At 46.8% G+C, this 27,047-nt stretch overlaps 1 protein-coding gene across 3 annotated transcripts in view; it reads left to right on the top strand.

The window, feature by feature from the left end:
• Positions 1-27,047, top strand: part of STX8 (syntaxin 8) — a 198,811-nt gene that overhangs the window by 156,572 nt on the left and 15,192 nt on the right. For 2 of the 3 annotated variants that reach the window (XM_043903826.1, XM_043903829.1), the window contains one exon: positions 12,533-12,664. The exons of the other annotated variant lie outside the window; for it this stretch is intronic. In XM_043903826.1, the coding sequence (XP_043759761.1) occupies positions 12,533-12,649 (117 nt within the window). In that variant the 3' untranslated portion in view covers positions 12,650-12,664. Of the gene's footprint in view, positions 1-12,532; positions 12,665-27,047 lie in introns of those variants that run through there. 3 annotated transcript variants of the gene reach the window in all.

Below are 27,047 nucleotides of genomic sequence, written 5' to 3'. Positions count from 1 at the left end.
GAGGAAATGGCAACCCACTCCAGTGTTCTTGCCTGGGAAATCCCGTGGATAGAGGAGCCTGGTGGACTACATACAGTCCATGGGGTTGCAAAGAGTCAGACACACATGACTAAGCGACTAAACAGCAGCAAAGTATGTAATTATATGCTGTAGTGATACTGATTATTTAAGACTGGCAAATGAGTTGTTTTTAAAAGGCCAGTTTTTCCAAATACCTACCTGTAACTTTACTTTTTAACTTTTCAATTTACTTTTTCTTTTGAATGTATATTTTAATGAACAAGATGGACTTTGGGAATTTCACTCCTTTCCTGTCTGCTTCACTTCCTCCTTCCACACATAGTAACCAATTTTACCAGCTTCTCATGTCTCCTCCTAGTGTGTCTTTTTTGCAGATACAAGCAAATATGAAAATCCCTACCCCCCTCATACTATCTCCTGCACCTAGCACATATGTTATTTTAGGTGCCTGTGGGTGTGTGATATAGCTGTAGGAAGACTCCCACATGTGGCAGTTTTGATCAGTTTTGCCAGATTGCCCTCTGTAGTGTTCATTCCTTCCATTGGTATTGTATGGAAGCATTTCTCCACAGCCTTGCTGAAAGTGTGTTGCTCAGCTTTTGGAATTTTGCCAATCTGATGGATTGGGGGGAAAATTCATTGTATTAGATTGAACCAAGTGAAACTGCAACGGGTTTCAATCAGTAACATATGATTTTCAAAGCTCCTAGGACTCTTTCCCTTAGGACTGCAGGGTTCAGTTGTTCAGAGTGTGCACTGAGCAAGTCTAAACCTCAAGGCTTGCTGTTCGCAGGCTGTCATCATAGATCTATTGAAGACAGCAGATTTATGGCATATTGTCATAGGAAGGAGCACTTGTTTCTAGCACACACAAAGTCACCGGGTTAGTGGTGGGGTTGCATCCTCCACTCCTTCATCTCTGCTTTGGCTTCATCTTTCCTGCCTCAAGCTGGCTTTGTCTCCCTGGTGGAGAACATGACCACTGGCAGCCTTGCATTCAAGTCCCCCTTGCTCTATAGAAGGGATGCTTCTTAAGAACAGTGAGGAAAGTCATAGGGAGATCTTCTCTCTGACCTGGCTGCAATCAGTTCAGTTCAGTCGCTCAGTCGTGTCCAACTCTTTGCGACCCCATGAATTGCAGCACGCCAGGCCTCCCTGTCCATCACCAACTCCCGGAGTTGACTCAAATTCATGTCCATCAAATCAATGATGCCATCCAGCCATCTCATCCTCTGTTGTCCCATTCTCCTCCTGTCCGCAATCCCTCCCAGGATCAGGGTCTTTTCCAATGAGTCAACTCTTCGCATGAGGTGGCCAAAGTATTGGAGTTTCAGCTTCAGCATCAGTCCTTCCAATGAACACCCGGGACTGATCTCCTTTAGGATGGACTGGTTGGATCTCCTTGCAGTCCAAGGGACCCTCAAGAGTCTTCTCCAACACACAGTTCAAAAACATCAATTCTTTGGCGCTGAGCTTTCTTCACAGTCCAACTCTCACATCCATACATGACCACTGGAAAAACCATAGTCTTGACTAGATGGACCTTTGTTGGCAAAGTAATGTCTCTGCTTTTTAATAGGCTATCTAGGTTGGTCATAACTTTCCTTCCAAGGAGTAAGCATCTTTTAATTTCATGGCTGCAAGCACCATATGCAGTGACTTTGGAGCCCAAAAAAATAAAGTCAGCCACTGTTTCTACTGTTTCCTCATCTATTTCCCATGAAGTGATGGGACCAGATGCCATGATCTTCGTTTTCTGAATGTTGAGCTTTAAGCCAACTTTTTCACTCTCCTCTTTCACTTTCATCAAGAGACTCTTTAGTTCCTCTTCACTTTCTGCCCTAAGGGTGGTTGGTGTCATCTGCATATCTGAGGTTATTTATATTTCTCCCAGCAATCTTGATTCCAGCTTCTGCTTCTTTCAGCCCAGCGTTTCTCATGATGTACTCTGCATATAAGTTAAATAAGCAGGGTGACAATATACAGCCTTGATGTACTCCTTTTCCTATTTGGAACCAGTCTGTTGTTCCATGTCCAGTTCTAACTGTTGCTTCCTGACCTGCATACAGATTTCTCAAGAGGCAGGTCAGGTGGTCTGGTATTCCCATCTCTTTCAGAATTTTCCACAGTTTATTGTGATCCACACAGTCAAAGGCTTTGGCACAGTCAATAAAGCAAAAATACATATTTTTCTGGAACTCTCCTGCTTTTTCGATGATCCAGCGGATGTTGGCAATTTGATCTCTGGTTCCTCTGCCTTTTTTAGAACCAGCTTGAACATCTGGAAGTTCACGGTTCACGTATTGCTGAAGCCTGGCTTGGAGAATTTTGAGCATTACTTTACTAGCGTGTGAGATGAGTGCAATTGTGTGGTAGTTTGAGCATTCTTTGGCATTGCCTTTCTTTGTAATTGGAATGAAAACTGACCTTTTCCAGTCCTGTGGCCACTGCTGAGTTTTCCAAATTTGCTGGCATGTTGAGTGCAGCACTTTCACAGCATCATCTTTCAGGATTTGAAACAGCTCAACTGGAATTCCATCACATCCACTAGCTTTGTTCGTAGTGATGCTTTCTGAGGCCCACTTGACTTCACATTCCTAGATGTCTGGCTCTAGGTGAGTGATCACACCATTGTGGAATCTTGTATCTATCCCCAAAATGTGGGTTATTATGTTCAGCTTAGCCTGTGGTCCAGGGCACAGGCTGGCTGTTTCCTCTGAAGAGTGTGGAGGTTGGTTGGGGTGACAGTTGCTAGGCAAGAAAAATTATAGCTACAGACAAGGAAGATTTGACTAAGTGTAGGAATATGCTATAGTCCCAGATCAGCTGGCTTCAGTTAAATTGCAGAGATGTAACTTTTTCCCCAAGTTGATATATAAATTTCACATAATCTGATTCAGAATTCCAAAGGGAGTTTTGGGGGGCTACTTGACATCATGATTCTAAAGTTCATCTGGAAAAACAGACATACGTGATGAGAATAGCTCGGAAAAATTTTGCCCAGTGAAAAGGAATCAGCTTAATTTGTACTATTTTCATCAGTATTATTTTATCATCTATCCTGGGCTTAAAATATGATCCAGTGTTGACACCAAATTTTTTAAGCTTTCCTCCCTGAACAATTTTTATATAACCCAAGGAACTCTGAATTAGGTATCCAGAGATCTAATATCTGATAGTCTTACATCACTCAAATTATTCTGTGTATCCGTTGTGCACAAGATGCTGTAGAGTTACATTAGATGCAGAAGGCATACTCCCTTCCCATCCATCACTCCTTCTGTGTTAGTCTTTTCCAGCCAAAGATGGGTAACAGACCTTTTAAGTTTGTCATTCCTACATATGATTCAGAGAATACGTTTGCCAAAATGAAAAGAGCAGAAATGCAAAAGATCCGAGCTGCAATTACACGGATACAAAAAATCTTGGCGGGGACTCCCCTGGTGGTCCAGTGGCTAAGATTCCATGCTCCCAATGCAGAGAGCCTGGGCTGGATCCCTGATCAGGGAACTAGATCCTGCATGCCTCAACTGAAGATGGCATGCCACACCTAAGACCTGGTGCAGCCAAATAAGTAAAAATATTTGGTTAAAAAAGACTTCTTTGGTTGGTGAAGAGCTTTAGCTCCTGCACACTGTTGAGGGGGATGGTGGATAACATGCATTTTAAACATAAGGATATTTGTGGAATAGCAGTAAGAAAATTGCAGTTGTGCAGAATTTTCCAAAATGCCGGAGCTGACTTGAGCAGGAAAGCATGCATTGACTGCCCTAGCCAAAGGAGGGACAGAGGAGGGGAGAGGAAACATCGGTTCAAAGAATGTTTGCCTGGGAAATAAATGCTGGTCAGAAAACCTGACATTTGTGATTCTGTTTTGCGTTTACAAATGGCGCTCTTCTTGGGAAAGTAAACCCATGATTGAAAAAGAAAGCGGATGTGTAATGCATGAAAATGCCTTTGTAAATACAAGTCAGGTCTCATTTCTTTGGCTTTTGAAGCAATTGGGGGCTTTTCAACTCTGGAAATTTGTTAAAAAAAATAGGCAGGATAAATGTTTATCTTCTGTGATGTATGTTCATACCATGCCCAGGTTCAAAGTTCTCAACGAGATAACCGCTTCGGGTTCTCTTCATCTCCAGGTGTTGGCAGCGTTAATTGATGGAGACAAACCTGAACTTAAAAGTAAAGGAGTTTACATTACATTCAGAGAAACAGAGAGCTTGAAAGGAGGGCTTCTAGAAAAGTCACCATGCTCCATTGCCTGGAAGCACAAGTAGTGTAATCAGCGTTCAATAGCATTAAGAATGAATGCAGAAACAGGCAGTCCCCTCCTCCTCCCAGATCCTGGGGGTTTCGTGGCTCAAACTCAGCCCCCCCAGTTGGCTTTGTACAGGAAGGGCAGATATGGTAAGATTCTGCATTTCTAAGGAACATATGTTTGGAATTAATCAAACCACATTTGCCCTAGCTGAAGCTGGAGTTCAGGAAAACGTGGACAACCCTGGTGAGATCTGAATTCAGGAGGAAAGGTCATGGGGCCCGTGCTAAAACCCACATTGGAGAAAGCTCATCCCGGCCACTAGGTCACCTGAAGCCCCAGAGCAGATGTGAACCCAAGCTGGCCTCAGACGGCCAACCCCCAGGCCAAAGGGAAGTGACCTTCTTCAGCTAACGGGGAGGGAATGAAAGTGAGAGAGAGCCCGCGGAACACGGACCAGAGAAAAACCAGGTGGGGAGGTGAGCCCATCTGGCTAATTGGTCACAGGCTGTAAATCCACCCTGCCCCCCCAGACCTGCGAGCATCTTTCTTTTAAGCCACATCTGCTGTGGCTCCTGAGAAGGACCTCGGTCTTCAGAGGAGAGGCAGATGGACATTTGTAGGGGTGGACGCACCTCAGTTTTGGGGGGCTTTCCGGTTTGTTTGTTTTTTTCCCCCAACATTTATTTGTTTGGCAGCACTGAGTCTTAGTTGTGGCTCACGGGATCTCTGTCGTGGTGCTGAGACTTAACTGCCTTGCGGCATATGCAGGATCTTAGTTCCCTGACCAGGGATCAACCTGTCCCTGGTACCCTTACTCTGCTGGCTAAGCAGTCACGTATACTGAAATCGGAAGGGTTTTTCCTCTTCCTCTCTCAGGTACCAAGGAAGCTTTTCCAAGCCTATTTCATTGCCTCCTTCAGCCCTGCTTTAAAACGACAAGCTTGTCTGGCATTTTAAGTAGATGAAGAATCTCTCCATTAAACTGAAGTGGCGAGCAGGGTGGCAGGAATGAGATACATCCATCCTTCAGAAGTGTTTTGTCATTAAACCCTCACACCCACCCAATGCAATAGACACTATCATTATCTCCACTTACAAACTAGAACAATTAGGAAATTCATTGAGTTCTTGACGACTTGTGTGCTCTTCTGTATGTGTGTTATGCTTCAGCAAAATTTATGTTTAAGAAAATGAGGCCATTTCAGCCCAAAGAAGTGAAGTAACGAGCCCCCCAAGGTCACCTAACTGGCATTAACCCTGATGTGAGGGTTTGGCCGTCCCATCCATGTCACAGTAGAGTCCACACTGTACATTTCATGGTAAATAATTCACGTAAGTAACTGGTATTTGCAAGCTCTTACACAGCTAATCCTTCATTTTGTCACTTCTTCATTATCTAAGAAATGTCTCTTCTTTCAAGGGGGTTTCAGAGTCTAGTAGGGACAGACTTTTTTTTTTTTTAAGTCAATAAAGTGTTACAGGGTTCTAAGATATAATCTCTTTATGGATGGGGCACGTCAAGGAGGAAGTGGCCAGGGTAGAAGAGAATGACCTCACGGAAGAGGTTACTTAGAGTGTTGAAAGGTGAATAAGAGGGCCAAGGGGTAGCAAGGTCAAGGCTCCCAGGGTCGGTCTGCTCTGGCCGCCATAACAAAGGGCTGCAGACCGACAGGCTTTAGGCAACTAGAATGTATCATCTCGTGGTTCTGGAGAAAGGAGGTCCAAGGTCACGGTGCCAGCAGAGGTGGCCTCTGGGCAGACCTGTCTCCTGGAGTTGCAGATGGCTGCCTTCTTGCTGTGTCCTCACATGGCCTTTTCTCTGTGAGTGCACAGAGAGAGAGAGTGAAGTCCTCTTCTAAGGACATCAGTTCAGTTCACTTCAGTCCCTCAGTCGTGTCTGACTCTTTGCGACCCCATGGACTGCAGCATACCAGGCTTCCTTGTCCTTCCTGTGTCTAAGGACCTATCAGATTAGGTCCCCACCTATGACCTCACTCAACCTTCATTACGTTCTTCCATTGGTTGGTTGTTGTTCAGTCACTAAGTCATGTCCGACCCCGTGGACTGTAGCATGCCAGGCTTCCCTGTCCATCACCAATTCCCAGAGTGAATTCACCAACTCAAATCCATTGAGTTGATGATGCCATCCAACCATTTCATCCTCTGTCATCCCCTTCTCCTGCCTTCAATCTTTCCCAGCATCAGGGTCTTTTCCAATGAGTTGGCTTTTCGCATCAGGTGGCCAAAGTACTGGAGTTTCAGCTTTAGCATGAGTCCTTCCAATGAATATCCAGGGTGATTTCCTTTAAGACTGACTGGTTTGATCTCTTTGCAGCCTGAGGGACTCTCGAGAGTCAAGCTATCAGACATGCATGTTTGGTTCCACTGTCTGTCAGATTATTTTCATCTGCCTTGAAAATAGTCTCCAGGGAGTTGACTTGCCAGCCAGGTGGAAGGCCTGTGCTTAGGGAGGGGGTCGGCAGCTGTGACCTTTGAATACCTAGCGGTGTCTGAGGACTTAGCACAGGAGCTGAAGAGCATATTCTGAAAAAGGAGCCCAAGGATGGCCAGCTCAGAAGAAAATTCTGCCGTTTTCAAAGGCAGGTCCCCACCAGCCGGGGGTAGTTAGGCGAGGTGATGTTGCAAGCCCTGGTCAACCGAAGCCAGCAGTGAGAGCTGCACTCCCAAGGGGCTCAGTGTGCAAGTGAAAAAGGGGGATTCTCTTTCGGGGGGTGGTGAAAGGAGGAAACCTCATCCTACAGGCCTCACTGGAGCTCAGCCCTTCGCAGGTAGCTCGTGAAACCTCTGAGTGCTTTTTTTCCTCTTTATTTTGTCTGCCATATGATTATTTTCTGAAATCTGTGTCGTGTTATGAAAGAGACAAGTCGAATAAACAGATTCTATTTTCGTCCAGAGCCGTGGCTCCGGCAAGCGTTCCAAGTCTGAACCAGGAGGAGCCCTCTGGGTCCTGCGCGCCTGTTAGTCTCTCTCAGGCCACACGGTGGCGACACACCTAAGCCGCAGGGGTGGGTCTCAAAGTCAGCTGAACAGGGACGCCCCAGCACCCAGCACCAAGGTTGGGAGTGTGTCCCTGACTTTCTCTTGCCCTTGTAAGAGTCATGTTTCAGTGTCCACTTACTTGTCATGTTTTTCCTTTGACCACAAAGAGGAGTTGCCCAGTGGACGGTGGGCAGCATCCATGCCCCGCTGGCCTGGTCCTCCTGGTTTCACACAGCTTCTGCCCGCAGCTCTAAGGCCCGTTCCCAGATGCGGGTCCTGGTCCGCTTGGCTGCATCCAGCCTGCACTCCGGAACACACAGACATGTGAGGAGAACAGCTCTGCTTCCCTTTAGTTCAACTAAGGCAAGGCTGGAGGACTGCAAAGAGAACTTTTGCTTGGAAATAGCAGCAAAATATACACAACAGCTTAAATTAGACGGATACGTTCACGGAGATTGGCTTGCAGACCAAGATTTGGGGATAAAATAGCAAAACAGTGAGCAGTGAAGACCAGCTGGCAAGGCTTGTGGACCATCCAAAGCCACTTTAGGGTCTGAGGATCTCATAGGGCAAACTTAAAGATAGCCCAACTTCTGTCCCAGGGTAGATTTTATTTATAACTTGTAACCTCTGTGTCACAAAGATGTGGAGTAGCTTAGAATAAGACGGGGTGTGCGTCTGTGTCAAGTCTCAAAGCTGTTAAAGGAAGAAATTTAAATAGAATTTACAAGAATGTGCATAGAATTTATCAAACCAATAAACTGAGACCACGTTGAAAGTGCAGGTTGCTTAGTCGTGTCTGACTCTGTGACCCCATGGACTATACAGTCCACGGAATTCTCCAGTGGCTGGAGAATTCCCTTCTCCATTTTCCCAACCCAGGGATCGAACTCAGGTCTCCCGCATTGCAAGCAGAGTCTTTGCCAGCTAAGCCACTAGGGAAGCCCACATTGGAGCCTCAAATTTAGCACCAAGACTAGAATCCAGGGAAACAGAACACAACAAGGGAGACAGGATATGTGACACAAAGACGCCGTCTAATAGGAAAGAAACAAACTTTTTCCCAAGAAAGGCAATCTTGCTCCTGGTACCAAATATTTATCGCTGTAACTGGAGCGTATAATTCAACAGTGATTTTGTAGAGCTCACAGAAGCTCTTCCATTCATTTGATAGCAATATTTTGTTTGGGTTGATACTCCATTTAGATCTGACGAAATCCCTGTCTTCCCGGAATTTGTCTCCACACCCACCATGCTGTGTAACATCCCCTTCTTCTTTATTTATTTGGCTGCGTCAGTGGGATTAGTTGTGGCACGTGGGATCTTGGTTGCGGTGCCTGGACTCCCTAGCTGTGGCTCACAGCCTCCAGAGTGGGAGGACTCAGTAATTACTCTACAGCAGGTGGGATCTTAGTCGCCTGACCAGGGATCAAACCCACGACCCCTGCGTTGTAAGTCTTGCACCTCCCAGGAAGGCTTAGCACAGCCGGACAAGGATATGTTTTCTGGACTGTTCCCCACCTCTCCTTTCCCAAATGGGAGCTTTTGGTAGCATGGTCAAGGTGTTGATCTACAAGTGTATATATGTTGGGCATATGGGAGGTGATTAATTACGAATCATAATATAGAGAACCGTGTGTGGCCTGGATTGAGAAGATGGCCATCAACTGAAAATCCAGGACTTAACAGAGCAGAGCTTCCATGACTGTTCCTCTGTGTCCAGTAGCAGGCTGTGATGCGAAGTTTCTCCGCCTTTGGGGAGGAGGTGAATGCAGTTTGGTTTGCACTTGGGAGAGATGTATTAGGATGCATGAGTTGTTAGGTTATTGCAATTTTTCTCGGGTGTGTGCTTGCTGAGCAGCCCAGGGGAGGCGGTCATGGGCCTGTGCTTCACTTCTCTTCTCTGGAGCCCAATGCCGTGTTTATTCCACGTGGTCCCCATTCCATCCACACTTGGCCCTCGCTTCCTGTGCCACGCCATAGTGGTAGGCATTTCACCCGGACCCCAGCCTGGCGATGAGTCAGAATAACACCTCAACATGGTTTACAAAGACAGATGGTGGTCCAGGGTGCCTTTCCCAACAGAAAAGGGAGACCAGACATCACCTGCCCTGCTAGGCCTCCCACTCTGAAAGGGAAGTCCCCTTTTCCCCCTGTTTCTTCTGGATTTTGCTCCTTGTTCCTAAATAATGTGCTTGTACTAATATTACTTGATTGGATTGCAGTTCTGGGTGTTGTCTGTGAACTTCCTGCCGTGGAAGACGTTGCACTTACTCTTTTCCTCTGTGCCATCAACAGCATTAAATCACAGTTGTTAGTTAAATCACTACTCATTATTTTCATCTCAGCTGTATTAAATTTTTTTTTGGCAGTGATGCCACGGAGCAAACTCAGAATGTATTCATGTTTTTAGCTGAGCCACGTAGCTTACTATAATCAGATTTCCTTTCTTACACACTGTTTCATTCTTCCTCAACTTACTGTTATTTTTTCCTCCTTTGCTGTTCATAATGCTTGCCCTAAATTACTTCAGCGCTGAGAAATCCCTATGGGTATGGTGAAAAGCACATCAAATGACCTATCTTTTTAATGTTTTCCTTGGGGCTCAGCCCTTCTGTAGCTGAAAAATATCTTTATTCTGCTCCTTGCAGTTGAGCGATTGACCACATCTACAGAACTTTAGGTTGGAGGCAGTTTGTGACTGGAATTTTGAAGGCGTTTTTCATTGTCTTCTATCTTGCCTTGTTGATTCTTGAGCCAGGTTGACTGCTGAACTTTGTCACGTGCCCTGTTTTGCTCTCAAGAACTTCCCTTTAGCCTGAGTCATTTGGATTTCACACGGAAGGGCTTCCAGTATGGTCTCCCCTTGTCTAACACTGTTGTGTTGGGTACTCGGCCGACCCTTCAGTTTGGAATTCATTCCTTCAGTTCTGGGCATTTTTCATTATATTAAAGTCTTGATCATTACCCCCTTGTTTTTTTTCCTTTTTCTTTCCTTCTGATATATTCATTAGATGGAAAATGGGCTTTCTCATTTCCTTATTATCAGGTTGGTCAAGAAGTTCATTAGGGTTTTTCATAAGCTATGAAAAAACCCAAATGAATTTTTATGCCAACTCAATATTTTCTCTCCTCTTTTTCCTTTCTTTGCTTTTTGTTCATCTTGGGGGTGTTTCTTCAAAACTTTCTCCTGAAATTTCTTTTTTTGCTGCTGTTTTTTAAACTCTCAAGTTTCCTGATTTCGTAAATGTGACTGTGTCCTAGTGTTACAGATACAAAGCATTTTATATTTCTGAGCATATTAATTATTGTTTCTTTGCTATTTTCTTCTGTTCTTTGCATTGTATCTTTTTACTGAATTCTTTTTTCTGTTTTTTTGGGGGGTATGTTTGGAGTCTCATTTTTCTCCTTGGTCAGATATCTAGTGATTCTTGTCTACCCATTAATATTTAAGAATGACGCACTAAGACATCTGAAAGCTCTGTATGCATGGGTGGGGCGTGTAGAGTTGTAGGTCTCACACAAGATTATCAGACAGGGAAGAACCTGTTCCCGGGCTCCCCACATGCTGGTGTCTGTAGGTCTTTTCTCTTTGGTTAGTCCCTTTCTGCTGAGAAGGGGCCCTGTGGTCTCCTGCCTGGTGAATAGAGGCTTAGCTGTTAGTGTCGGGGAGCCTAATATGGGTTCGGGGGGCAGCGTGCTCTCACCCTCCCATGTGAAAATGTGTATTTATCTCCTGTTTTCAGCCTCTCGACTTCTCCCTTCCTCCTCCTGCACCTGTTGCCTCATGTTAAGAACCCCTCTGGTCCCATCCCTCCACTGGCCCTCTTTTCTAAGAGGATAATCCAGAGGTTGGTTGTACAGGGGGATGGAGGGATGTGAGGTAGAGTGGGTCCTCATGTAATCTTTGACCCCGTTTTTGGCTCTGTCTTCAGGAGTACATGGTACTACTATCCCCTAGCCTTGACAGGGGTCTAGCCCCATAGCCACCGTCCTCTTCCCACCCCCATCCCTACTCACTTGTTTGTTTTAGCATCTCCTCTCAGTCCTTCATCACTTGCCCATGTGCTTTCCGTCATCCAACACCGGGTTGATACATCTGATTGGATGTCATTTTCTCCCTTATTATTTTGGATCATGGGTTCATGCCATTTCTCCCCCTAGAGATGGAGTCCTGGGGCAGGGCAGAGGTAGCTGTGGGTGTTTGATTGGCCGCGTTGAACGGAACCAGCCCATCGCACGCCTTGCGCCCTCCAGTCTTCATTACAGCCCCTGCTGTAGGTAGAGGTACTCCCACACTGCAGATAAGGAACCAGGAGTCCCCCACCCCCACCCAGAGGCAAGGCCCTTTGTCAAGGTCACTAGCTAATCAGTCACAGAGCCAAGACTTGGACCCAGGTGTGTCTCTGAAACTCACACTTTTCCATCCACATCACACTTCTGATTCTCCAGGGCTGCTCAAGGATCCCTTCTTAGCACACTGCACAATATCCATCAGGACCACATACCACAGGCAATCCCAAGGGGCCATGTCTTCAGCTCACGGGCCTTTTTTCCCCCTTCTTCCCTTTGTTTCCTGAAGCAATTATTTCTCTATTTCATTTAAAGACCTGGCCTCTGCAGCTGCTGCGGACAGCTTAACGTTGTCTCAAGGTTGAAGACGAGAACCAAGCCGTGAGCTTATGAGCCATCAAACTTGAAAGATGTATTGAGGTGAAATACCACTGCAAAGCCTCCCCACCAAACCTTTTCTTTTTTTTCCCTTAAGTGCCTTTTTTCTTTCCAAAATGAAAAAAAGAACCATTTGTACTATACATGCATAATAAAATCCCTCCAGCTCACACACATAAAAATCTTCGGTTCTGGCGCTGCTCAAGACAAGATTTTTTTGGTAACTGCCCACCCCACCCCAACACAGCAGACAGTATAGTCTTCCGAAGCCAAAATAATTGCGTGTCTTACAGCGATACTTCGAGTCAAAGATCAGCGTATGTGTGTGGGCTTAAACACGTGCCTTTCCTTCTCCCCTCCAGAGAAGAATCCTGTCAAATAACATTGTTTTCATACCGAATATTTAAGTTGCAAATGTGAGCCATGTGGGCAGGGGTTTGAAATCAAGACAACTAAACTGTGAGGTGCTTATGGAGTTCAACCGTTTGCAAGAAACATAGACTGACTTCACGGGGAAGCATGCAAGAGGAGTTTTTCATCCCCTGTATGATCTTGCCTTATTTTTTTCCTTCTTCCTAGCCTTCCCAAGCCCGGTATTTCCCTTGGCATTCTCCAAGAGGTCCGTATAGTTATTGGCAAATGCGAAGCGCAGTGATGCGAGGCTTCCAGAAGTTTGTTGCAGCTTTTCAGCACTGAGCAAATCAGTCACTTTTGAAGGGAAAATGTGAAGGTATTGTTTGTGTTTAAAGTGTTTGTTTTTCTAAGCACAAGTGCCTTAGCAACTGTATGTGAAGACAGGTTTATTTGAGCAGAATTTGTAGTAAACAGGGTGTGTGGTTATGACCCGGCGATGGTACACCGAAGTGTCTCATTTGCGATTTGCAGGCATGCTGTAACCGGCCATGACCTTTCCCAGAGACAGTTTGCCGCTTCGTGTTTCCCAAAGGTGATTCTTGCTTCAGAGGACCAGAGGTCCACCCTTAAGTGTCCTAGATCTGTCCCATATAGGGTCAGGCGGGCACCCTATGGTCCACGGTGCTTTGGACTGAGCCCTGGCCTCCTGGAGGCAGATCTTTGAGAAACAGCCCATCCAGTGTAGATCCAGGAAGCAGTTGGGCCTGGGAAGACCAAGGTGTCCCTGATTCCCCGCTTTGGATTATGAAAGAAAGTGAAAGTGATGTCACTCAGTCGTGTCCGACATTTTGCAACCCCATGGACTGTAGCCCGCCACGCTCCTCCGTTCATGGGATTTTCCAGGCAAGAGTACTGGAGTGGGTTGCCATTTCCTTCTCCAGGGGATCTTCCCGACCCAGGGATCGAACCCAGGTCTCCTGCATTGCAGGCAGACACTCTACCTTCTGAGCCACCGGGGAAGCCCCATTATTTATTTTTTCTTGGCCATACCACATGGCCTGTGGGATCTCAGTTCCCTGACCAGGGACCCTGCATTGGAAGCTCAGAGTCTTAACCACTGGACCGCCAGGGAAGTCCCGTGGATCATGACTTCAGTTTTTCCTGGTTCTGTTATTTTAAGTCCAACCAGAGTCAAGTTTGGCCACTCATCAACAAGCAGAGAGATGTTTCTTATGACCAGATGTCACCTGAGGCACTCACTAAAAATGCAGATTCCCCGGGGGCTTCCCTGGTGGCTAAGTGGTAAAGAATCTTCCTGCCAGTACAGGAGACACACATTCAATCCCTGATCCAGGAAGATCCCACATGCGGAGGGGCAACTAAGCCCAGGTGTCACAAACTATTGAGCCTGTGAGCTGCAACTGCTGAAGGCCACATGCCCTAGAGCCCATGCTCCGCAACAAGAGAAGCCACGGCTATGAGAAGCCCGTGCACCGCAACCAAGAGGAGCCCCCGCTTGCTACAACTAGAGAAAGATTGTGCTTCAACAAAAGACCTAGCACAGCCAAAAAAAAAAAAAAAAGTAAATAAAATTATTTTTAAAAATGCAGATTCCCGAGTCCAGCCCCAGGCTTTACTGAAGCTGGCTGTCCGGATCCTGAGGCCTGGAAATCGACCTTTCCCTCCCAGCTCCAATGACTTCCCCATGCGTCCAGCCCCCGCCCCTGCCCCCATCCACCCGGACCCCATGCTTAGGCAAATCATATTATCCAGGACCATATGTTTTCCTTGTTGATAAGTTTCACATGATGCTATTATTAAAAATACAGATTCTTGGGCCACATCTCAGAACCAGTGAATCAGGATTGTGAGGGTGGAGGGGAAGGGGGGCTGAGAAGCAAGGAGAGTGGAACCTAGTATTCCAGAAAACTTCAGATCCTAAGGTTGCCTGCTGGAAACCATCAAAGGGAGGAAACCAAACCCCATTCGCGCCTTTGAAAGACTTTGCATCTATTAATTAAAGCACAAGACCAATGCGGGGGATTCCCTGGAGGGCCAGTGGTTAGGACTCGACACTTTCACTGTCAAGGTCCAAGTTCAATCCCTGATCAGGGAACTAAGATTCTGCAAGCCACACAGCTCAGCAAAAAAAAAAAAAAAAGTGAATGACAGGATAACCCAGGTAACCAGGGTCTTTGGGCCCCTGACAAATCACATCAGAACTTCTCATAAGTTACTTTAACCTGTTCCATTTCTAAGAACTTTTGAAGCTTTCTAATTCTGCTAAGTTGAAGTCAGAATATAAAATCAGCCCTTATTCTGCTGGTTAAAAAATTAGTGGTGGTGGTTTAGTTGCTAAGTCATGTCTGACACTTGGGACCCATGGACTGTGGCCCACCAGGCTCCTCTCTCCATGGTATTTCCCAGACAAAAGTACTGGTGTGGATAGCCATTTCCTACTCCAGGGGATCTTCCCAACCCAGGGATCAAACCTGGGTTTCCTGCATTGCAGGCAGATTTTTTACCTACCGACTGAGCCACCAGGGAAGCCCTAATTAAAAAGTTAGAGGCCCTAATGAAAAGGGTAAAGGCAACTTTAAATTTATTTTCTTTTCACTAATTATTTCAAAAAGTACATTTCATTTGCCTTGATTCTTCAAAAGCAAGTGTTGGTTTTTATGCTTTTGAAGGAAAAAAAATTTTAACACCCGTCCTTTCTGGTATCATTTGAAGTTTTCGACTCCATCTGTATGTAAACCATGAGTGTCTAAGATCCCAAAACTGTGTACCGTTTGTCTGTGTGGCCCCTGGGTGCAGATTGATGCCTTGTGTGTTAAATGACTGCTTCATGGAGGAGAGAAATATATTTTATTTTACTCACTAAGTTGATTTTCTTTAACTAATACTATCACAATTAAGCTTAATCTCTGTTTCTTTGGTGAGGCCTCTGACATGTGGTTGATCATTGGCTTATTAATTTGAAGATTTATGGGCGGGAAAATGCTGATTTTTCTTTTTCTTTTTATTTTTTAAATGTAAAACTGAGAGACAAAACATACAATTGTACATACCTGAAAAAGAGATGTCCAGATCCCCTATATCCTGCTGGGGAAATTTCATTGCATAAATGGGTTACTATTCGTTGATGGAAAAATTAAGTTAACTGGAATCCCCAATTCACCAATCGTGCCAGTTAACTGAGGTATTAGTGTCCTGGGTAAGCTCTCAGAGCTATTAAATTAAATGGTCATGACATGAAACCTCAGAAAAGTCTCATTGTGTCTAGAAAGATTGTGTACAGGTGTTGCTAGCCTGCTTTAGAATAAGAAAAGGCTTCAGTATTCTCAAAAATCATTTCCTCTCCTGAGGGAGTGCACCATAGTTTAAAAAAAAAAAGCTTTTTCCAGTGTGGTAATTGCAGGCTTTCTGCTTCAAAAGAAAAAAATCCTTGAATATTATTCAAGTTAGTTTCCATCAGGCTTTTCTGAATAGATGATAATACTTTGGTGTTTGATTAATAAATTCCAGAAAATGAACTGGAATCCCTACAGACAGAAGTTGTGGGAAACATCTAGTTGCTTAAGAACATTGTTTTTCATTTCAAAAGATGCTTACAGTTTAAGCTCAGGAAGTAAAAAGGGTATCTTCCATCTATTGGAAAAGCTCTGTGTTCGAGTACTTTTCTCGGGTTTGTACTCTGACCCCATGAAATGAAAACCCTGAGAATTCTGTTTGAAACACAGAAAGTTGACTGTTGATCAAAAGGAAAAAGCCTCCTTCATTTAAGGAAAGACATTTCTAATTATCTACAGCCTCTTGTCAGAGTAAAAGATATTATGTGATGGTGGAGGGTTCAGAAGTTACTACAGGCAGTCCTGAGGGCTCCACAAAATACATTCTCTCAGATGCTGATAGCCTGGAGTCACATTCCATTTGGGGGGGTCTGTCCCTGTGAACCCCCGTTTTTCCTATACCTGTCTGATTTCCTGGACTGCCTTATCCTCCAGCATCCCTAGCGAGGCTCTGCAACAAGCACCTAAGGTCTCTCGCTTCCACCTGTGCTGGTGGGTGTCTTAGACATCCAGTAGGTACATACGGTTCTTCGTTTGGTTGAAGGAAGGCAGATTCATCCCCGGAAAGCCACTGTCTCATTTCACATATTTGAATTTGCAGATTCAACTCTTGGCTCTCAGAAAGGCCAGTTTCCTCTCAGAATCCCTCTTTCAGCTGGGTAGGCTGCCACAGGTGAGCCAGGGAAGCTCAATTCTGCTTCTCTTGCCGAGAGAGGTTGACCAGAGGCGTGTGGAATAGAGGAGACCGCCAGCTTTCCTCTGGCTGACCTTTCCCCACTCTCTGATCAACAGCTCAGTCTAAGGATCAGGGTACATGGGGGATCCTTATAAGTTAAGAAAACAGACACCTGGAGACACTGTTTCATTAATGAAAAAGGATGGCTTCCAATTACATGCCTTTCTGTTGAAACTTTCTTACCAGACAGTAAAACAGTGTCATGTTTGGAGGAAATCAGGGAGTGAATGCATGTAGCCTAGGATGTCAAAGAGGAGGGATTCTGGTAAGAAAATATCATCAGGGACCAACCAAAATATTATCACATGTACAAGAACATAAAGTGAGTATCTGGGAGTCTTGGGAGAGAAGGGAGGAGAGAAAATGGGGAGGCGGTGTGGGGCGTAGCTTCTAAGAGGAGCATGGAGCATGGGCAGGATTCCCCAAGGGCCTTGCAGGGTGGGGGTCTCTATCAGCCATCTGCTAGACCAGTACCCCAGCCCTTTACCACTCTGACAACCGCTCCAACAAGCCATGCCTGCTTCACACTTGGGATCCTTAAAGTAGATTGTTGGCTGCCTCCAAACCCCCACCAAAATAGGAAAATTTCCCCAATGGCTGGCTAGCCCAACAGACAAGTTTTATATAATCCCAGTGGAAGAAAAGCAAATACCAGGCTGTCAAAACTTGCTCGAAATAAAACCCAAAATGTCCAGAGTCAGGCTCGTGATCTTCTCCAGCCCTGCTCTTCTTTCTTTATTTGCTGATTTGATGAGCAAGACCACCAAGCACTCGGTTTTTCCAGCCAAATCCTCAGGAGTCGTTTCTGGCTTTCCCCTTGCTCTCGGCCCCTGCTTCCATTCCGATGCCCATCCCTGTGGATCCTGCTTCCTGAGTGGCTCTGAAAAAGCCTCGCGGGTTTCCTCCAGGTGCCTGCCATCTTCTGGGTCCCTCCTGGCATCTCCTGACCCGGCTCCCTGTCTCCCTTCCAACCCACCCTCCTCACAGAAGCCAGGGCATTCTTGGGGAAAGCATGAATTTGCTTTTAACAACCTTTTTCCTCTTTGCCACCATTTCTCTCTGCGGAAACCTGTCCGACACCTGTCCGCTTGGTGACAACACTCAAGGCCCTCTGTAACCTACTCTCCTCCTTATCCCTGCGCACACATGTGCACATATGCATGCATACACATGTACACACATACAAGCACACGTGTGCACGAGTATGTGGATACCCATGCATGCGTGCATACACACATACACACATGCGCGCACACACACACACAGCTCTGTGGCAGCAAAGGTCCAGTGGTGAGTGTTTGTGTCTCCACACCGATTGTCTTAGACGTATTTCATTTTATTCACCTCTCTAGGCTCTGGTTTCCTTATCTGCAGAATACGGGGATCTCCCTGGCAGAGGCACAGTCAGATTCCCGCACCCCCGTGGCAGTTTTCATTACAGCTGAGTTCAGTGTTTCTGCTGGTTTGGAGAGCAGGGACTTGTGCCCAGTGTGGGATCCTCCCGTCCAGGCATGTGAGTCTGGCTGTCTTTTTCTTCAGACTTATTCATCAATGTCCCTTCAGTATTATGGCATTTTCAAACTATCAGTGCTGCCCATTTTTATTAAGTTCTTTGTTCTCTGTTTATTAGCTTAGTTATGAGTCAGATTTTTTCATTATGTTTTCTAATGGCTTGTGACCAGTTCATTAAGAAAGGGTTTGTAGCATTCTGTTTGTTAACCACCCTCTTTACTTCAGTTCATATAGGTTTTTCTGTTGACTGTTCAGTTATTTGCAGGTTAGATGTTCTCATTTTCTGCAAGCAGTAATTGTCTCCTTTAGTTCTTGAAGAGAAACCAAGGACTAGATACGGTTAGGCTTTGAATTCAGTTAAGAGGAGGGTTGACTTGAGCAGCAGAGGGCAACTGTTGACCCTTGGTGGTCCTGGAACAGGAAGACAGAGTTGTCCATAGTAGGTTCATCTTGAACCAGGCAACTGGCAGTGGAAGCAGAGAAGGTGGTTCGGAAGGTGTGTTGTTGGTATTCTTAGGACCTCCTGTACCTCTGTACAGTCTTCAGTTCAGTCACTCAGTCGTGTCCTGACTCTGCGACCCCATGGACTGCAGCACGCCAGGCTTCCCTGTCCATCACCAACTCCCGGAGCTAACTCAATGTCCTGTCGATAGAGTCAGTGATGCCATCCAACCATACATCTGTACAGTCTTAATGTTACTGCAAAGTTTTGACCATGACTGTTGAAATTGGTGAAACCCAGGTTCATATCCAAGGCCCAACACAAAAGAACTTTGAAACCTTAGGTAAATTGCTTCACTTCTCTGAGCTTCGGGTTCCATCACCGACATGACATCATCATTGTCACGATCATACTGTCAGTTTGCAGGGTTGTTACGGGGCTTCGAGATGATGTACGGAAGACGGTGAGCAGAGTGCCCAGCACGTGGTACACTCTCAGCTTCTCTCGTGACTGAATCCTAACTTCTAGGTCGCCAGGAGGAGGCACTCCATCAAAGCAGCTCTGATCATAGCCCCTTGTTTGTCTCCTTCGCACTTACCCATGATTTGTGATTGTCATATTGTGTGGTAATTGGGATCTCTCTCTTATTAGCATGGCAGTTCCTTGGGGCGAGGGGTCACATCCATCTTGTCTGTGGTTGCAGTCCCAGCCTCTGATGTTGTACCCGGCACAGGGTTGGTTAGTGATGGATGGAGGATGCCTGGCTTCTCCTCTGCCCAGCGTAGACCCCATCCTGACCCATGTACATCCTGCCCTCAGTGACCTTCCCTAGCTCTCATCTCTGGCTCTTCCTTCTCTCCTGGCTCCACCCTGTGCTCCAGAAAGCTCCATGATTTCTCATTGGAGACACGTGATTAGGGACGTTCTCCAGAGTGACAAGGACATTAACCGGAAAAGAGTTTGCTCTTCATTCACCTTCAGTCATGAAGACATTGGTCCTGATTATACCTGCAGACCCTGAGAATCTGGACTTGAAAAGGGGGTGGATGTTAAAAGGTGACTCTGACAAAAACCAGTTTTGTTCATGTCTTAGTTATCCCGCTGATGGCCTAAAAAGTCTGATTCCACAGGTGACAGAAAGCCTCCCTGCCATCTTGCTGATGACCCAAAATGTTGAAACTAGAAATGTATTCCTTCCATCCAACTCTGTCATTTAAAGTGCATATATCTGTAGCACGACACACATGGTAATTAAACCTTTGTTCTTCGGGAGATCTTTAGGGCTTCCCTGGTGGCTCAGAGGGTAAAGTGTCTGCCTGCAATGTGGGAGACCTGGGTTCGATCCCTGGGTCGGGAAGATCCCCTGGAGAAGGAAATGGTAACCCACTCCAGGACTCTTGCCTGGAAAATTCCATGGACAGAGGAGCCTAGTAGGCTACAGTCTATGGGGTCGCAAAGAGTCGGTTACAACAGAGCGACTTCACTTTCTTTCTTTCTTTCTTTCTTTCTTTGGTTGGAGACAAAACTAGAATCACTCACGTTATCACAGTAATAAGCTCAGATGGGTTTATCCTAAGGACCTGGTTACTGTTGTTAGGGAACATGGTGGACCTGGGGAGCACAGCAGACCTGGGGAGCCTGCATTGCTCCCAATTCCCTGGTTTAGCTCCAGAACAAAGAACCTATTTACCCAACTCAGCCTCATGTGCTGGGCTGAGATGGGCCAGGTGGGCTGGCTGATCTCTCTGTGTGCCCCCGTCACCGTGGCTTGATGGGCAGCGTCATGGGGTATAAATGGCCACTGTCTTGGGCCACCCTCCACCAGAGCCTTTGTCTAAACAGATCCCACTGGAAGGGGCTATTGAAACACCAGGAAACGTGTCTGGTAAATGCTTAAGAAGAGGAAAAGGCAGTGTTTATTGTGCACTTAAGGTATTACAGATTCTGTTTCTAGGACATTTTATACAGTACTCTTATCAGTTTACAGATGAGACCAAGACAGGTTAAACAGCTTGCCCATAGTCACACAGACGGGAAGTGGAGTGGCCAGAATTTGAACCCAAGCAGTGTGGCTCTAGAGCCTTCCATGTCACTGTCACCGTGGGTAAAGACAAGGCGACAGGGCGCATAAACAGGGAAGGGTGGGGAGGGCAGAGCAACCAGGGAGAGGACACGAGGGGAGGGAGATGGGGAGCACTGGTGGGCCCATGTCGTGGGGCCTCTACTGAGTGACGGTGGAGGGGTTCAACCCGGGGGTCAGTGCCGAGAGAAGAGGCCCCTGCGATGCTTGTGGGAAAGAGTGGGCACCCTGGGGTCTGGGTCAGCCACTCAGCCCTTATACGCTGGAGTAAGAGGAGGTCTGATCATCAGAAGCTGAAGAAGTGAACCACTGACTGTAGTAGTTAAGTGATGACGATTTGGGTGGTTCCTGACCCAGGGACCTTGAAAATAAATTGTTGTGCTTTAGAGGGACTTTGTTTAAACAATGTGGATCTTACCCATAAATTCGGTTGCTTTCCCTTTGGGCACTTACTGGTAGAAGTGACGAACAAAAGTCAAGCTGGTGTCAGAACCCTTCTAGAATGTTGGTCAAGACCTTCACCACCACCCTGTCCAGCAAATGGGTGACATGTCTGAACAGGAATGCGTGTCTGTCCTATAACCTAGTTAGGCTGAAATGCAAAATGGGAGGGTGGCGAAGTGACATCCGTTGGCAAGTTGGACAATTTTAATGAGAAAAGTTACTTGCCTGCCCGATTTTCTGGCACCAGAGTCTCACGTGCGGTTACTCACAGTCATTTCCCCAGAAGCAAGGTGAGACCGTGATGATGGACGTGTGGGCTGTGACTCAGTTACTCTGATCTTCCATTTGATACCCGAGTTCGGCCTGGACAGAAGAACAGCATCTTATATCCAGAAAGCTGCTCAAGGGGACCACTTGGAGCCAATGGCAGAGGCTGCCCCAGGACCCACAGGCCTGGAGCCGCTACCTTGAGGTCCAGGCCTGGTAACCCCTGCTGGCTCCGGGGCGAGGATGACCCGCCAAGGTTTCCAGAGTGAGATGCGGGCTGAGCAGGGCCTCGCCAGAGCAGAGGCCTCAGGCCAGTAACACAACTAGCCAACAGCCTGTGCCAGCCTCCGCGTTTGTTTAAATAAAATTTGAAATAGTCAGAGAGCTCTTAAGCCAGAGTCTGCCTCTGTGAGGAAAAGTCAGACTGTGTACACCTGCCTAACACCACGCAGCGTGACCCAGGAGGAGTTCCGGTCTCCCCCGCCGCCCCACCAGGAGCAGCGGCATCCCAGAGAGACCTCAGGCTGTGTGTGGCCTGGCGTGGTCCTTGCTGGTGGGGAGAAGGGGCACCCTGAGGTGGCCACCAGAGTTAGCACCCAGTGCCCAGGCCGCCTTCGTCACACTGCCTGCCCAGGCCCAGCCCCACCCCCACATCAGGGCTTGCACACACACCCCCACCACCACACACACACACACACACACTGGAGCCTGTAGAGGGGTTGCTGGTTAGCAGAGACTGGAGCTCGGGGGTGTGGGAAGGGGGGACTGCTACCTCTCCGTTCCAAGATGACCTTTTTTTAGACCCAGAAGGGGAAACTGGGCTCCAGTCGACTACCTTTATCCGAGGCACTCGGAGTGCTTCCCACGTATCTCGTTTATCCTCACGACACCCCTGAGAGGTACGTTTGTTTGAGATTTCTACACAGTTATGATTATGCCTATAGACTGGAGTTCCTGACTCCGCGTCATTCTAAACCCAGAGTCTCATCTCATCTCACTTTTCCTAACACAGCTAAACCCTTTGGGGAATGAAACGTCTCAGGCCTTAGCCTAGTCAAAGGGTGATTTCCACCCCCCCTCCCCTTCCTTCTTTTTTCTGTTGTTGTTAAGTTTGATTTATTACTTTGCCTTCTAGCCAGGCTCGATGGATGGTCAGAATATTATAAATAATGTGGATTGAAAAGATTGTGCTGAAATGTTTATTGCATTCTTAGAAAGAGAACAGGAGATGGCGTGGAGAGCGTGGCCGTGGGGAAGGAGGGGCGTGGGGGGTTGGGGGGAGGCAAGTCTCGCCCCGAGGCCATGTCGGTGGGTCCATAAAAGACAGCACTCGGAAAGGAAGGCTCATATATTGCAGCCCCACAATCAAGAATGCAGGAGTGTTCCAGCGGGTGTAAAGAATATACTTCAAGAATGCCAGGACCATAAGGAACTAATCATTAGCCATCCCCCATCTCGTTTCCCCACCCACAGTGCTCGAAGGAGACGGCTAAAGGAGTGGCCGCCATGCTTTATGACTGGCTCCCCAGCATCCTGGCTTTGGGGAACTCTCTGGGATGGGGCGGCCGTGTGTGTGTGTGTGTGTGTGTGAGCAAGTGCCTCCTTTGACTGACCCAGCACCCAGCGCTTTAGCATCGTGAATCTCTGTTCTTTGGGTGCACCACTAGAAATGCACATATTCTCCAGGATCAGCACCCCCACCCACGTACACGGTGTGGGAAGTAAATGTCACATTGGCCCACTGGCAATCAGTCATCACCTGTGAAGCTGGAATCACACCAGGCTCTTCTTCCTCTCTTAGGGCCTTCCTTCTGGAAGGAAGAAGGGTCAAAGTTCCTTAGCAGCTAAGGCCACCTGGGTCAGCCTGATGCTTGATGGAAAAGTCTGGCAACCCAGTGGAGACGGTTCTCTGTTGTTCATTCACTAAGTCATGTCCGACTCTTTGTGACCCTGTGGACTGTAGCACACCAGGCTCCTCTGTCCTCCGTTCTCTCCTGGAGTTTGCTCAAATTCATGTGTGTTGAGGCATTGCTTCTGTCCAACCATCTCATCCTCTGCCACCCCCTTCTCCTTTTCCCTTCAATCTTTCTCAGTCTTTCTCAGCATCAGGGTCTTTTCCAATGAGTCAGCTCTTCGCATCAGGTAGCCAAAGGACTGGAGTTTCAGCTTCAGCATCAGTCCTTCCAATGAATAGTCAGGGTTGATTTTCTTTAGGATTGACTGATGTGATCTCCTTGCAGTCCAAGGGACTCTCAAGTGTCTTCTCCAACACCACAGTTTGAAAGCCTCCATTCTTCATCACTCAGCCTTCTTTATGGCCCAACTCTTACGTTTGTACATGACTACCAGAAAAACCATAGCATCGGTTCTTTGAGTCATTCTCTATTCTAAGCAGGGGTCATCTTTGGGCCACTCTAGGTGTTGGTTTGGTCCTGCAGATCTCAGAACATAGCTCTCTCAGTCAAGAGGAAAGGAGGCCGAGGTGATATTGATGTGGGTCTGGGGGCAGGTGGGACTGGTGTGTCAGATACAGGCTGCTTGCCTTCCTCACTGTGTGTATCGTCAGCTGGGACGGCAACTTTCTTCCTGGCTGGGGACCCCGAGCATCATCTATCTAGTACCCAGAGAAAGCTGTGGCTCTTCTTGTGCTGTTAACAGATTCTATTTGATCTTGTGGTGTGGAGAACCACCAGCGAGCTTTGATCCTGACCTCTAATCCAGTGGTTCTCAAACGTAAGCGCCAGAAGGATCACGAGCAGGGCTTGTTAACACCCAGCTTCTGGGAGGCCCCTCCACCCCCAGAGACCCAGACTCAGTAGGCATGAGTGGGGCCCTTGAAACTGCATTTCTAACCAGCTCTCAGGTGATGCTCCTGAGACCACACCATGAGCAGTACTGCTCTGAACCATAAGCATAGCGTTGGTAGCATCAGGTAGTTTTCGGTAATAACCTTCTCAGGAATATCAGCAAATGGCAACTGAATAAAAATTCCAGGGAATGAAGGAAATGTAAACAGGAACTGTTCAATGTGATACAAAGAGGGTCCCTTGGCTGAAAATTCTGTGTCTGAATTGTGTGTTAGAAGGAAGCCCATGAGCAAAAATCCTAGCATTTCACCAAAATTTAACTGTTCATTTACCTGAAAGATATATAGAATCTGTTCTCTCCTAGGATTTGATACCAGGTCACTAACCACTAATGGGCAATGTATTGATTTTGAATTTGGCAACACCAACTTACTTTACCTGTACCCACTTATAGTTTTTCAGAGCCAATATTTTATGATAACCTCTTTTATTGATAGTTTATGCTCTTTCATACTGTTCATGGGGTTCTCAAGGCAAGAATACTGAAGTGGGTTGCCATTCCCTTCGCCAGTGGACCACATTTTGTCAGAACTCTCCACCATGACCCATACATCTTGGGCGGCCCTACACAGCATGGCTCATAGTTTCATTGAGTTAGACAAGGCTGTGGTCCATGTGATTGGTTTGATTAGTTGTGAGAGTTGGACTATAAGAAAGCTGAGCGCTGAAGAATTAATGCTTTTGAATTGTGGTGTTGGAGGAGACTTGAGAGTCCCTTGGACTGCACGGAGATCAAACCAGGCCATTGTAAAGGAAATCAGTCCTGAGTATTCATTGGAAGGACTGATGCTGAAGCTGAAGCTCCAATATTTTGGCCACCTGATGCAAAGAACAGACTCATTGGAAAAGACCTTGATGCTGGGAAAGATTGAAGGCAGGAGGAGAAGGGTTCGACAGAGGATGAGATGGTTAGATGGCATCACCAACTCGATGGACATGAATTTGAGCAAGCTGCTGCAGTTGGTGATGGACAGGGAAGCCTGGCGTGCTACAGTCCAAGGGGTCACAAGGATCAGACACAATTGAGCAAATGAACTGAACTGATGCTCTTTCATGTGTTCACTCATTCATTTATTTCCACATACATTGATCACTTATTATGCGCCAAGTGCTGTCCCAGAAGCTAAAATATCCACACGAACTACTACCAAGTTATAATGCATTTGAAATCCATACTGTTGTTGTTTAGTCAGTAAGTCCTGTCCCTCTCTTTCACAACCCCGTGGGCTGTAGCCAGCCAGGCTCCTCTGTCCATGTGATTTCCCAGGCAGGAATATTGGAGTGGGTTGCCATTTCCTTCTCCAGGGGATCCTCCCAACCCAGGAATCCAACCTGCGTCTCCTGCATTGGCAGGCAGATTCTTTACCCCTGAGCCACCAAGGAAGCCCGAAATCCATTCTACTGACTCTTAATATCCCAAACAGTATTTGAATCTAAACAAAGAGTTGCTATTTAATCAACCAAAACAAAAATACGTATGTATTGAACAGACATTAAGTGACATCTGTCCTGGTCACCTGTGGATAACATGTTGGAGACACAGACACGGAAACACAAGGTCTGCCCTCTCAAAGAATTTTCTGGCCATTAGGGAAGTAAAGCCTGAACCCAGTCAGTCATTAATTTCCCCAAGTGTTAAGTCAGTTTCTCTTTCGTGCATGTTCGGTATGCAGAACCCGCCCAGAAAAAGTGGTTCAGAGACTGCCTTGGGCACATGGGAGGAGGTGTCCCTGGGGCAGGGGATGTTTTTGAGCTGAGACCCCAAGCCAGTGTCCTGGTGCTGGCTGTAGAAGCTGGCAGGGGGCTCAGAATTGGTGCAAACAGTCCCTGCCAAGGCGCCAAGGTGTGAGAGAGGGTACATCTGAGTGAGAGGCTGGGGTGGGAAAGCTGGATTGTTTCTTTGGGACTGTGTCAGAATTCCACTTTTTGTATTTTGCTTTGAAATGATTTCTGAAATATCTGACAGACCATTTTTCCATGTAAGCCAACAGATATTTCAAAGCCAAACCTGACATCCTGAAATCGTCTCTTCGACTTTTTTTCAGGGGAGTGGAAGAGGAGACGTTAGTGACGTCATTTTAATATTATCCTCAGACACCTGTATCATCTGCCTTCACAGCTCACATCTGAAAGGCAGACTCTCCATGTGTTTTGCACAGCGTGTCAGAGGCAAACCCCCATCATCAACTTGAACAGGCTCATAACATGTGACCCCTGACACCCTTTGGCCATCAGCGTGCCTTTCTGTGACTGTGCTTCTGTGGTCTCTTTAAGCCCCTTACACACTGACCACCTTCAGAGGCAGGAGGAGGACGAGGACGTCTTTTTTTTTTTTTTTTTTTTTTTTCAACAGTTTTTAGGCTACCGTATTCTAGAACATCTGATTGGAGATCTCACCCATTTGGGTATTTTTTTTTTTTTTCAGTCAGCTCTTTGGTGACATCATTTACCCTGAGCACCTGTCAGAGCCACACTGGGGCTTGGAGGGATCAGTGTCCACCCTGAGTGTCCACATAGGAACCCACGCTCTGCTGCTTCACTAGTTGGTGCTGCCGAAAGGGCACCTTCCCTCTGTGAAGGTCAGGGTTAATGGATCCTCGCTGTTCATAGAAGGATGTCTTTGTGGGTAGTGAAGAGCCTTAGAGAATGTCGTTTTGGAGGGGGCGTCGTTGCAGGGGTCCACACAAGATGGGCACCTTCACTCCACAGCATGAATAATCCTGCGGTGAGACCACGCGTGGGGTGTGCGCTCTGCAGCCTGACCCGTCAAGGGTTTCCTTTACTGAACTGCAAGCCTGCTGCTGCTCTGAGAAAGGGGCC

This window comes from Cervus elaphus, chromosome 5, assembly GCF_910594005.1.
Source record: "Cervus elaphus chromosome 5, mCerEla1.1, whole genome shotgun sequence".
Classification (NCBI taxonomy): Eukaryota; Metazoa; Chordata; class Mammalia; order Artiodactyla; family Cervidae; genus Cervus; species Cervus elaphus.
This window is presented reverse-complemented; position numbering and strand designations above follow the sequence as displayed.